This window comes from Lepisma saccharinum, chromosome 2, assembly GCF_977018435.1.
Source record: "Lepisma saccharinum chromosome 2, izLepSacc3.1, whole genome shotgun sequence".
NCBI classification, from domain to species: domain Eukaryota; kingdom Metazoa; phylum Arthropoda; class Insecta; order Zygentoma; family Lepismatidae; genus Lepisma; species Lepisma saccharinum.
This window is the reverse complement of record NC_139230.1, coordinates 178889968-178904265: the sequence shown is the minus strand read 5'-3', so window position 1 is coordinate 178904265 and position 14298 is coordinate 178889968. Positions and strand designations below refer to the sequence as shown.

Below are 14298 nucleotides of genomic sequence, written 5' to 3'. Positions count from 1 at the left end.
TGGCACAAAGAATGTCAAAAGGTCATATGTCTATTGCCAAAAATGTGTTTTGAAACACGAAAATTGAAAAAGAAGCAATGTTTTCAAAACCAATGAAAATAAATTGCAAAAAAAAAAAAAAATCACAATTTTTCAGATATCACCCCCCCCCCAAAGTAACAATGAAATTAAACTTTACTAATTGTTAATTACATACCTCTAGACTCATGCAGAACTCAAAACATGTATCTCTGATCATTATCCAAGTTACAGTATGTTAAAAAAAATAACATACTATGCGAAAAAGCAGCTTGAGACACCGGTGTCACAAGCCGTCCTTAAGGGAAATACCTGATGTGACACCTGTAACATAGCCCATCCTTTTAGGGTTAACTAACGAGATTTTCCTGTACATGAATTCACTTCACACAATGCAACATAAGATTGAAAATAAAACTTCAGTTAAATAAGTGTCTATACAAACACTAGAAAATCCATCACGTACAAAAACACAGACTACAAGCAAATACTTACTCTATGTCCAATAAGTTTACCACGCATTGTTTCACGACTCTGGTCCACAGGAATCCAGGAAACATTGATGGCTGTAGAATTGTACCCTCTAGCTTTAACTTGTACTGGTGATACTTGTGGCATGTCCTCAGCACTGTATATTTCTACCTCTTTGGATTCAGGACCAAAACCAATATCGTTTATTGCCTGTAACAATAAAAAAGGAGGCAATAAATTTCAGAGTAAGCAAATTTTATTATTAATTAGGGATGGTAGATTAACTGGAACTCTATCGTTATCAGTTTACTGGTAAAATTACTGATTGTGATCCAATATACGTATGCCCATATAGAGTCTGTAATTTAGTGCAAAATTCCACCTATTTTTATTATTTGTATGAATATAAACAGATAATTTATATGCCCTGGTTTTGTGCAGTAAATGACTAAATAAGCAGTTTATTTTTCAAAGACAAAACCTATTGCAGTTAAAAGAAATGGGATGTAGATGAAATAACTGCATTGTAACAAGGCAACAGAAAAATATCTAATGTTTACAATTTGTATAGAAAATTTGCATTCTGAGCCAAAGATATTCTGAAGTATCAAAGATCAACTATCAGTATTGGTGGAAATCAGTACAGGTTGATTGATTGGTTTTATTTTACTTCGCATTAGGCTAATTGCGAAGATGAGGATGAGTGATGACATGAGGAAATTGATCAAGGGACACTTGCAACGAACACTCATGCCCAGGCCACGATTCAAAACCGGGACCTCTGGGATCATATGGCACTGTGCTAACCACTCTGCAAATTGGTACAGGTATCAGCATTGTTACTAGTATCAGTTCAAAGTGGTATTGGCTATTAGAAAGATGAAATATCTTGGGTATTTATTATATGTGGGTTTTCACTTTTTGTGCTCATAGATTTTAATCTCATAATTCTGGTAATTATGAGCATATCTGTGTATACATTTTCCAAACTGCTAGACAACTTGACACGAGTGAGTTTCACAAATTTCTATGACTGACACACGGCATTGTCAAATGGATGAAGAAGTAATATATAAATATAGTCACAATATTCCAGGATGTTTCATTAGCATCACATTCAGTAAACCTTTGATTATGGTGCAGCTAAAAAAAATAAGCATCACTACCTGGGCATGTTAGTACATAAACATAATACATATGATAACACTGGTAAACACACTTCTTATTGTTTTAGGCTATCTTTGCTATTATTTCGAATATGACATCAGAATTCTACATTAGCTCTAGTTTTTGAGTAATGGCTCTCTCATTCAAAAACATAAAAGACATGAAATCTCATTGTTAATCATGCTTAATGATGAGAAAAACGTAGTTTCTGAGATTTTCTTGCATGTAGGGTATCGGAACAATCATGTTGAAGATCCATCCCAGCAATAATCTGCCACACTAGTGGTGATTAGGTACCAAAAGTGGGGGTGGGGCAGGTGCAAGGACGGTTTAGTTTCCCTTAGTAGACAAGGCTTAGCATTAAGAGTGCAAGAGGCAAAAAGTGGGTGGGAAATGTCCTCCACACCCCACCTAATCACCACCACTGACCTGCCATCTTGTGTCTGTCCCATCTGATTAGAAATATATCCTCCATCACCTCTTTTACATCTTGTTGGGACCTATCCCCTTGTTTTTCATTAAAATCACCAAGATTATCTGGAAATCTGTCTAAGTGGATTTGGAGGAAATTTATATTTATGCTCATATTAATACCAAACGTTTTGAAGTTTGTGAGCATGTTTTACACTGGTTCTTCATACAGGGTTATTATAAATGATGGACCCATTTTCAAAACATCATATTTATTGAGGTACAAATCCAAAGTGAACAAGCTATATACCAATGGAAAGAGGAAGGTTCAAAGTTTGTTACCACAATGTTTGTAACTGTTATAAATGTTCAATGTGGCCACCATTGGCTGCACGGCAAACATCGACGCGGTAGCCAAACTCGTTCCACACACGCGTAAGCATATCTGCTGTTACCGAGTGCACGGCAGCAGTGATCCGGTTACGCAGATCGTTAAGTTGGTGGTTTGCTACCGAATTTGGTGCGGAATGCCCGCTGCACTGCAATTTGCGACTCACTTTTCGCGAACTCAAGGCATCTCGCTCACAACTGACAGAGACGGTCCTCTCGCGAACTCTACCGGCCGCTTCCGCAACCACCACAGCCCGCCGGCCGCTGCCCGCCAGAAACTTTGAACCTTCCTCTTTCCATTGGTATATAGCTTCTTCAATTTGGATCTGTACTTCCCTACCTATGACGTTTTGAAAATGGGTCCATCATTTATAATAACCCTGTATATTTTGGCTTTGTGGTTGCCCAAGATGTTCTTGATAACTGAGACATAACTGAACCATGCAGAAGCTTCAATATCATTCTTAAAATTTGAGAGATTTGAATCATTAATGAGTTTACAAATTTGAGGCCCATCAAAGATCTCTGTTTTTAGTTTCTCAATACTCAGTCCAGGAAAGGATCTGTAGTTGTAATGAAACACTTGCCACCTTTATCCAAGGCTTTAAAAAACTGCTTCATCCATACAGACATTCACCATCTTTTTGATTCTACACAAATAGACCACTGGTGCTCATGATAATACATCTTTTTTAAAACCATTTTGATATTTAATATTCTTCTTCAAGTTTTGTTGAGTGACACATTGGAATAGATGTGTAGAGATTCACATTGTGCAATGGGAGGTCAGGCAATGTGGTAAATAAGCACTGGTACAGGAATGCCTTTGCAATGAGGCACAGGATGTCACGCAAATTCCAAATCAGGATACTCCATTAACAATTGAAGATCTCACACTCTCGAAGTTAAGACTTCTTCTTCCTCTAGGTTTTGCAAACTTTCTGGGGAGCCTAGACTTATCTTGGTCTCCAAGCTACATTCCAAAATATGCAAGATATGTTTCCGTTACAAAGTCAGTGATGTTTTTCTTTGTTTCTGCAGAGAATATTCACCATAGAGGCAGCAGAATGCATCAGGATCATTTACACAGCCAGTTCGTGAAGAGCTCACGTTTCATTCCCCTCAACAATAGAAATAAAACTTAAAAATAAAACAAACTTTTAATAAATATGGATGGAGTAGAGAAATATTCTTATCTTCTAAAATAAAAGACATGCCCTATTGCATGTCGACACCTACAGCTCTTATTGAGATAAACTTAAAATTTAAAGATATCAAGTATTTCAAGAACTAGAGCCAACTTGGCAAAACTAACATTCATTCTAAATTCAGCACAACCAAAATACCCTAAATTCATTCAAAAATCCTTGACAACTAAAAAAAAAATATTTTTTTGTAGACCTGTGTAATAAATATACCTTACCTGAACTTTCACAAAATACTTTGTATAGAAATATTCTTGAGATATGCTCACAACATGCATATTTGTATTTCCGAAGTTCTTCAGCACATCAGATTGGAATTCAATATCATCATGTTTCCGCCAAAAAACTTTGTAGTGTATTCCAGGCCCATTTTGATCTTGTGCTGGAAGCGTCTGGTAAGCAAAAAGAGAATCAGTTAGAATAATGAGAAAGGAAAAACTACATACCTACAGAAACACTACCTACAGAAACACAACCGTAAGAAGTTTTCTACAGTCCTAAAATTATAATCCTTCACAGGCAAAATTTTGTGATATCAGCACTTCTGTGCATACATCTTTCAAACTCCTAGACAATTTGAAATGAGTAAGTTTTGCAAATTTCCAATAACTGACACAATGTATTGCAAAATGGATGAAGAATTAATACAGAAATATAGTCAGGATGTCTGGTCTAGCAACACAAAACTAATTCCAAAAAAAAAAAATCCGAAATTAGAAGACAAAATTCAGTAGGCAACTACTGAAACTAAATTTTACAACACAATTTGTATTGTTTTGTATTAATTAGTATTTGAATATAGTAGATTGCCACAATGATAATCATATATGTGATATATTGCCTGACATCCATGGGATATGTCACTTATTATTATTATTTATTACTTGAAGTAGTGTTGCACTTAAGCTTACAGTATACTTTACACTGAATTCTCTAACTATAAAAAGAACATTTTCCCTATGAGTGTAGCATGACATGCTGCACATGTTGCTTGTCACTTGCAGCTCATTTGGACTGGATCGTATCTACATTATACACATCATGCTGCCTCAATCTGTTGACTTCACGCTAATTACAGACAGGAGAGAAAAACTAAGGTAAATTAACACCAAAATGACATGCAACAGGTAACACATGTTGATTGAGGATTCACCAATCGAATGCAGGCTTGTGGGGCCTGTCATGCCACTATGGTCTGAAACTTTGTCCTTGGTTGGCTCATTCCCTGTGTTGCCTGTCACTTTGGTGTGAAATTTTCTTGCCACATGTTACCTGTCACTTGTCACTTTGGTGTGAAATCTTCCTAATAGATGCACTTTTTCATCTTTGTGCAGCCATCATGGGTGTCTTAGTATTCAATTTATCTTTATTGAGGACGAGGTTCAGCCTGCGGCTGTTCTGCCACCTAACCCCAATGGATACATACGAACTACATACTAAATACAAATAATGAACATACTAAATACAAATAACAAACAAACAAATATAAAAAAGAAAAAAGAAGACACACACAAAAAAGAGCAAATACAAAAGTGAGAACAAAGGCTCGCTTACACACACAGGAAAGGAAAAAAATGCACAAAGGATATACAAATTAATAGACACGATTGTGCTTCGTGTCACATAGGTAAGACTAATACAAATTAAGATGACATAAAAATATAAATATTTTTAATACACGAGAAAGGACAAAATATAGTCAAGGGTTGGCAACATGTAAGGGTAAAGCAAAGAAACAAAATGAGAATACTTGTTCTTAGGAAGTTGGTTCAGAAGTAAGAGCTACTATTTGTGAGTGCTGGAATGCAGATATTGTTCATTTAACAGGCAGGAGGAAGTTCATTCCATGCTCTTGCAGCTGAATATGTAAAAGATGATTCAAAAAGCACTAGTGTGTGCATTGGAAGTTCAAGTTTTGATTTTTCCCTTGTTTTATAAACATGAATTTCACTTCTGAATTTTAAATTCTGGAATAGGTTTTTACGTGTTTCTGTTTATAAAAGATTAAGATTAATTGATTGATTTATTTTATTTTACTTCACTTTTTGTGCCACTTTTGGCTAATTTGCGAAGATGCGGATGAGTGATGATGTGATAAAATTGATGAATGGACACTCACAAACATCCATGCCCAGGCCGGGATTTGAACCTGGGACCCCTGGCATCGTAGCTCGATGTGCTAACCACTCCACCACGGGGGCCGGCATAAAAGATTATGAATAAAGCAACACAGATGTAAATAATTTTTAGAATATTCTTCTAAAACTTTATGGCCATGTTCAACATTTTGTTTGCATTTAGTGTTGGGTTGGGAGGATATGATCATATTTTCTTATGTGGTACACACCATAAATTATGTCGCAGTAGTCTAGTATAGGAAATATCAGTGATTGTATTAGTCTCATATTAATATCTGTTTTTAGGTATTCTTTGGAAACAGTATAGCGATCTTAGCACAGAAAAAGCTTTTTCTAGTTTGTTCTTGGACATGAATGTCCCAGTTAAGGTGTTCATCGAAAATGAAGCCTAGATTTCTGACACTTGTTGAATAAGGGATTATAGATGTGTTCACTTTGATGCATATCTCCTTAGGATTTATCAGAGAGAGACTATTTCAGGAACCAAGTATATATGCTGGATAAATCATCATTGAGCAAAGCTAAGGTTGCATCCAGTGATTTTGGAGGAAAAGGAATTGTAGTTGAGTGTCATCTGCTTCAAAATTAACTTTACTTTGTTTGATTATGGTAGCTAAGTCAGCTGTAAAAATGGTACAGAGGAGAGAGGCTAGAACGGATCCCTGTGGGACACCAGTTGCCAGTGGCAGGGTGCGAGAGAGAGGGGATGTGGCAGCGTTTATGTATACTCTCTGTTGTCTGTTGTTCAGATACGATCTAAACCATCAGAGAGAGGGAGGTGAAAAATTGTAGTACAGTGAAATCTTAGTTATACGTTTTATGGGGGACAACTGAATTATCCTACCAGTTATGCAATTCACCAAAAATTGATTAATTCTCCAGTAAATATTTGAGAAGAAAAAAATGGCATTACATGGGACAGATGAGATGCTTCGGACCCATGAAGAAGATGGATGCAGAAAGACTACCACTGAGAGCTTACAATGCAAGATGAGTGGGAGTAAGGCCAAAAGGGAGACCAAGATGTCGGTGGAAAGAGCAGATAATGGAGAATGTTAGGAGAAGAGGAAAAAATTGGAACACCATGGAGAGAGAGGAGTTGTGGAAGACCAGGATAAATTCGAGAGGTTTGACTTCTATGCCGACCCAGCCAAAGGAAGGAAATGGCGAAGGATGATATATATACACATGGGACCCATTTTAATGCTCTGATAACTACACAAATATGCTGTTAAAAGGGAAATGTTTATTTTGTGTAATAAGTGTAGTTTTTAAATCAAGTTTAGGGTTATATTCAACATTTTAACACTGAAATGCCATTTTATATACCACTTTTGATCCCGAAATGTGCCCAGTTTTTGTACCGAAATCCCAATCTTTTATTCACCATAAATATGTGGCTCTACACATGATATAAAGTTGACAAAACCTTAAAATAATAATAATAACTTTTCTATAAAGCATTAAAATAACATTTATACTTACATCCCATGTAATCGTTAAATCACCTTTCTTTCCACCTCCGCCACCAACATTAGCAGGTGGTTTGTATGGAATATCTGGTGAGGTACTGTGTAGAGGTGATGGGGCTGAAGGCAGTCCATAACCTAACTCATTGGCAGCAGACACACGGAATTCATAGGATGACCATGGAGAGAGAACACTTTCGATGGCTGTTTCTTTTCGACCATTGTATCTGTCCACTTCTTTGGCAGTAATATCTACAAAATAGCAAAAGCAGTTACCAAATTATATAAAAATGAACTTACATACAATGAACAAAAATTGTATATTGGTAATATCACTACAGTGAATACATTCTTGAACTTTCAGGTTTCCAACTTTGAAATGTATCAAATTAAGAAAAAAGTTTAACATCACTTCTTAGTGGGCACTTGTGTTACAATATATCTGTGTTGTTCTTAAAGGTTCGCATAACCACTTTTTGTAGATGCAAAATAATTTAACACAGTTATTTTTAGTGGCTAGTCACTCTACACCTGTGAGGTTGTGTGTTGTATGTTTATCTTGGTGTAATCTTGAAAAAGTTCTGGGAAACCAAGACGAAATGTCGCAGATAAAATAAAAACCACTAAAAATAACTGTGTTAGATTATTTTCCAGCTTGCATTACAAGTTACCCCTAAACTTTCAGGTTTCTAGGTCCATACGTTTTAGGCTGTGTGTCGATGAGTCATGAATGAGGCTAAACTCTTATATACAGGGTAAGTCAAAATGATGGACCCGATTACAGAAATTTATTCTCTGAAATCTAATAAACATATGTTATTGTGAGACATGCGCTTCAAAAGATTAACTTTCAAAGTTTAGTTTCCATGTAGTGTTTCCACTTTCTACCACTAGGAGTCAGCAGCTAAAAGGAAAATGGCGTGGACTGGAGAACAGAGATCTTTTTGTGTGCTTGATTATCATGTGAACAATTGGATTGGATTGATTTGTTGTTTTAAGTCCACTTTATGCACAGTAAGGCTAATCGGGACTGGACCTACAGTTTAAAGTGGGATCCAAACCACTATGTGCCTCAACCGGGAATCGAACCTGGGACCCCTTGATTACAAGTCGACGATGCTACCACTGCGCCATCGGGGAGGCCTCGTGTGAACAAGTCTGTGATTAGTATGCAATTGCATTTCCGTACAAAATATCGGAGAGAACCACCTATGGGGAAGGACATTCGTAAGTGGTATGAACATTTCAGACATTCGAGCTGCATCTGTAAACGAAAATCGTCTGGCTGTCTGTTGACTGGGGAAGAGACAGTAGAACGAGTGCGCACATGTTTCGTGTGGAGTCCACAGAAGTGCATCTACCGGGCAGTGAGAGAACTTCAACTTCCACAGAAAACAATCTGGCTGGTTCTGCAGAAACGTTTACAAATGAAACCCTACCACTTGCAACTAGTTCAAGCCTTAAAAGACACTGATTATGCTTTGCGCACATCCTTCTGTGCTGATTTCCTCGAATTAATGGAAACAGATGGGTTCTCTGAGAGGTTAATTTACTGTGATGAAGCAACTTTTCACCTTTCAGGGAAAGTGAATAGACACAACGTAAGGATTTGGGGAACTGCTAACCCCCTTGAATTTGTGGAACACGAACGCAATTTTCCCAAAGTGAATGCCTTTTGTGCCATTTTCCATGAAAAGATTTATGGGCCCTTTTTCTTCCATGAACGTACTGTGACAGGACTTGCTTTCCTTGATATGCTGCAACTTTGGCTCCTTCCACAGCTTGCAGAGGATAGCGCAGATTTCATTCTCCAATTGGATGGTGCCCCTGCGCATTACCATGGCAGCGTTTGGGACCATCTCAATGGGACATTGGAACAACGTTGGATAGGCCGTGCATCTCTGAAGGATCGACCTCTCCTTCATTGGCCACCTCGTTCCCCCGACTTGACCCATGTGATTTCTTCATGTGGGGTTTTGTCAAGGATCATGTTTATGTACCACCACTTCCAACAACATTGGATGACCTGCGTGCCTGCATCACAGCAGCCATTGCTGATATTGACCGCAACATGCTACACAAGGTTTGGCAGGAGATACACTATTAGCTTGATGTGTGCCGTGTTACGCGAGGTGCTCACATAGAACACTTGTGATTTGTTTGAAAAAAACTTTGACAGTTTACCTTTCTTAGCACATGTCTCACAATAACATTTGTTTATTATATTTCACAGAATAAATGTCTGAAATCAGGTTAATCATTTTGACTTACCCTGTATTTTAGATATTAAGGTCGACAATTTTTTCCATAATGCTGCTGTATCGATATTTCGGTATTGCCATCGGCGAGTACTGGTTGAAATTTATTTACTGACACCAGTCAATACTTTTCTGGCATTTAGGTCTTTTGTGTGGTCTGCAAAAATGTTGTGCAATGCTTTCACAGTGTCTAATTATCTGGAAATTATGAAAATTTGAACTTTCTCTTTATTTTGCACAGTTTTGTTTAAAAAATTGGATTTAATGATTACATAACATATAATTTAATATTCTGATGTAATTCTTAAAAAAAAAAAACTCTCCCTGGTTTTGTCATTTTATTGTGGGGAACTTATGGAACATGTGAGTGTACATTCACAAGTGTTTATTAAAATAGACCCGCACAGCAGTGGTTACACACTTCACTGTTACACGTATGTATTGCAACATGGTGGCATCTGGAGAGGAGGAAGCACTCTGGGTCCTGCAATTCCATGAAGCAATTGAAAGTGACATACATGGCTTCATTCATAGATGCTTTTGGACAATTCTCCAGACAGTTAAAGCTCTCAACTTGCCCGATTTGTTGATTCCCATAAGCTTCATGTGAAAGCTTCACTGACCTGGGCCACAGTCTCCTCCGACACTGATGGTTGGCCACAGGACTTACCTTTGAACAGACAACCCGTAGCCATGAATTGCTTCTACCTCTTATGAATAAGAATGCTTTTCTGTTGATGGCTCTTTCTGAAATTTCATCCTATGTGGTTGTAAAGCCAGCCACACACCGGATCCGACATGACAAGGTGCAACACAAAGAGAGAACGAGAGACGAGTCATGACATGATGCAACAGAATGCAATGATATACAAAGTGACACGACGAGGCAAGACGAGTCTTGTTGTGTTCTTCTTACAAGAACGAGAGGGCAAAAGAGGTGTTGATTACTTTAATTCCATGCATGGTAGTGTTCCATGACAACATAATATTACAAATTGCTAACAAAAATTAAGTTGGGAAGGGCGTAACATGACAGGGATCAGGAATGCCCCCATAGGAGCCAATTATTCCTGGCAATGAAAGTTAATTTTCATTACTACCAGGGATGTTTCTATCCTCCTGCAATTTTGGAACGTTATATGTAAATATGATAATTTAATTTTGATATTTTGTTTGTACAAAACCCAAATATGTTGCACAACAAAAAAATCACTAACATATAGCCTACGTGAAAACATGAAAGCCACTGAAGGTTTGGAAACACATTTTTTGGGTGAGGAAATGAGTAATCATTTAAGTAGCTTTGTTTCATACTGTATTTCTAATTATTTTTCAATATAATGTTATATTATATCCTCTCAAAAGAAAGTAGATTTCCTTGTAAATATATTTCCTGTTTACACATGAATCCACCAATAGATTAACCCCTGGCAAAAAAGATAAAAGTTTATTTTGCGAACTGCAAACACATAGTTATTCAAGCAGTAAATATCAAACTGGCCAGAAGATTGATTTCCTGTACAATTTACAATACATTTTGCACACTACATTCTCCGTCCAAATACAAGATAATTTCCAATAGACCTATTTTTCTTTCAGGTAATGTAATTATGCCACTTCATTCCATAGCACATCAATTTTGTCCTTATTATGGCAACCAGTCAAGGAATAATTGTACAACGGAGGCCTCACTTGGACAAGAATGATTAGCTTCTATGGATGAAACTCCATTTTTAAACTTGACTGCACTGTCAAATCTACATATAATATGTCAAAATGATACAGTGATAAGTCACATGCACGTGGTGCACTGAGGAGAAAGGATTCACACATGCGCAGAGCATTTTGTCGCATCATGCTCCTGCGAGTCTAAATTCCACAGACGTTCACTGTTTTGTCGCAAACAGTTGCAATGTGACTCAAGCATATAGCAAATGATTTAGAAATAGATAACACTCGCCAGACTCTGGAAAAGTTCAAATTTTCATGGCCATAATGTGTGGTCCAAAACATTATTACCTTCAGTTGATAGATAAAATATAGCAGAAACGGAAATGAGTGTTTGACCCACAAAGTTGCCAGGTCCAAAGACAATTCTATCTTCACTCTGGACCTTGCAAATTTACAGGTCAAGCACTCACTTGCATTTTCACCATATTTTATCTACAACTGAAAATGCAGCCTGTGGCCATGAAAATTTGAATTTTTCCAGTGTCTGGTGTGTTTCCTATTTCTTCTCATTTACTTTGCACATATACATATATAATATCATGGAAAAAAAACAATTCTGAAGAAAGCATGTTTAACAGGTATAATAAATGTAGTGAAGGTAAAAACTTACCAGCATGCCTTGGCCTTCAATATGATGTAGCACTACAGATTTTAGACAAATATTTTTAGCACAGAAAGATAAAAATTTTTACAACTTACTTTCTGCCAGAATGCCCCATGTATGGTTCCACTGAGTGCGACCATAAATTGTGTAATGACGGATACGTCGCCCATGGGTGGCACCATCAGTCCATTGAATTATGGCTGAAGTTTTTGTAATATCCGCAGCCTGTACACCACCTGGAAATGCAAAACAGAGAGCACTGTAATAAACTGTTGCTTTCAAATTGTGTAAATAACTCCAACAATCATGTTTTAATTGATTGATTGATTTGCTTTATTTTACTTCCCTGTTGTGCCACTTTTGGCTAATTTGCAAAGATGGGGATGAGTGATGATATAATGAAATTGATGAATGGACACTCACAAATATCCATGCCCAGACTGGGATTCGAACCCAGGACTCCTGGTGTCGTAGCTTGATGTGCTAACATTATACTTACAGTAGAATCATAACCACTTGTTAGGACTGATCTGACAGCACTTTGAACCAATAATGATGATTCAAATCTTAACAAAAGTTGTTCAAAATAATTAACCCTTCGTTGGTATACGTGTGAGCATGGCGCTCACCCTGGAATATAATTGTAAGATTTTCAGGCCCGGCTGTATTTTCGAATGTCTATGACTAGATGATGCCAGTTATACTTTGTGGCTTTGTTCTCTGTCTGCACAGACATGTCATTATCATGACAGTCCATATTTTGTGAGTGCCACGCTCACATGTATACCAACCGCGAAATTTCTGTGTGCACTGAATTCGTGTTGTATCACTGTTTTCTGTTTTGATTCTTCGGTAATTATTTTTTTCAACTTATTACTGTCATTATTTCTGGCTAAATGAACTTTGAAACTGGATTTTCGTTACAAATGAACAATAGCAGTTCCGTGCATTGCTTGGTGAATCAAGTGATGACAAAAAGAGATGACCTGGGCAGGGTGTTTGATTCTCAGGGTGCAGATGATAATGTTGTTGAGGAGTTATTGAAAAGCGAAAATGAGGATCAAACTCCTTGTGACGATGAGTCTATTTTTACGTGTTCTTTTACCTCACTATATTGGGTGGGATGAAACTATGAAGTAGAATGTACATCTCTCTTGTCAGCACATAATAAATTATTGAATTTATTACTTATGTTATGCAAATTAGTTATCAAAAGTAAATTCCAAATAAAATTATAAAAATTGTGTTTTCCATGACAAATTGCCTCTCACATTAGGTAATCAGTTACTGATTACCTAATGCAGTAATACTGCAATACAACAATATAATTTTGTTATTATGTAATAAATAAGATAAATGTTAACATGTAAGTGATATATGTTAGGCAATATATATTTATAAATTACAGTTAATGTGATAAATGTAAAACGATATTTGAAAAAGTGCCAAAAAAAATGAAATTCATATGTGAGTGCCATGTTCATACATACATCAACTGCGTTTACATCAACTGCGTTACTCTGAAACATGTATACCAACGGAGGGTTAATATTAGTTGGTGAGACTCCAACTATCGGCCTCTGTGACAGAGTGGTTAGCACATCGCACTATGATGCCAGAGGTCCCAAGTTCAAATTCCAACCTGGGCATGGGTGTTAGTTGTGTCTCTTCATCAATTTAATCATATCATCGCTAATCCTCATCTTTGCGATTAGCCAAAAGAGGCAGAAAAAAAAGGTAAAGTATTCCCCTGTGCTTAGCACCACGCCATGAAGGCGTATAGGGGGTGTGGGGGTAACGCCCCACACTTTCTTGATCCGGTCGTGAGTGGGGGTGATGTGATCAGCATCACGCCCCTGACCACCTTTACCCCCCAGGGTTTCCCCCAGGTACCCATGTTATTCGACGCTGGGTGGGCACCGGGGCCGCTTCCATCGTTAGAAAAGTTCCCGGATTTGAACCGGCCGGGGATCGAACCCGGTACCTTTAGCATGGTAGTCAGACGCGTTACCGACTGAGCCACCGCGGAAAAGTGAAGTTAAATAAACCAAATCAATCAATCCATTCCAACTATAAGCATCAATTTACCAGTTTTTCTTTATAATAATAAAAAATTACACCAGAATATTAAAATACTTGTTACGTGATCATAAAATAGTTTCTTTCACATAACACTGCAGCATGATGCAGCGTGCTACTGACATGTTTTTTCCCCACTAAAGTGAAGAGTTTCTGGTCTAAATCAATAATGATAATATGTTCTTTAAACCCTTTAGATAATGTTGAGGTTTTTGAAAATGATGTTCTTGTGAAGCTAAGAATTAATATATTAAAAATGCAATGGCAGGGTAGTTCAAATGGACTAAATAGTGTAGGTTTATGCATGAAGAGTACTAAACTTGATGTCCCTTGGGTCATTCCCAGCTGTCATAGATT

At 37.2% G+C, this 14298-nt stretch overlaps 1 protein-coding gene across 2 annotated transcripts in view; it reads right to left on the bottom strand.

The window, feature by feature from the left end:
• Cont (Contactin) overlaps positions 1–14298 on the bottom strand; it is a 105893-nt gene that overhangs the window by 36230 nt on the left and 55365 nt on the right. For both annotated transcript variants that reach the window (XM_083117740.1, XM_083117739.1), the window contains exons 15-18: positions 11958–12098; positions 7286–7521; positions 3881–4054; positions 514–699 (exon numbers count right to left, since the gene is read on the bottom strand). In XM_083117740.1, coding sequence (XP_082973866.1) covers positions 514–699; positions 3881–4054; positions 7286–7521; positions 11958–12098 — 737 coding nt within the window. The remainder of the gene's footprint in view (positions 1–513; positions 700–3880; positions 4055–7285; positions 7522–11957; positions 12099–14298) is intronic.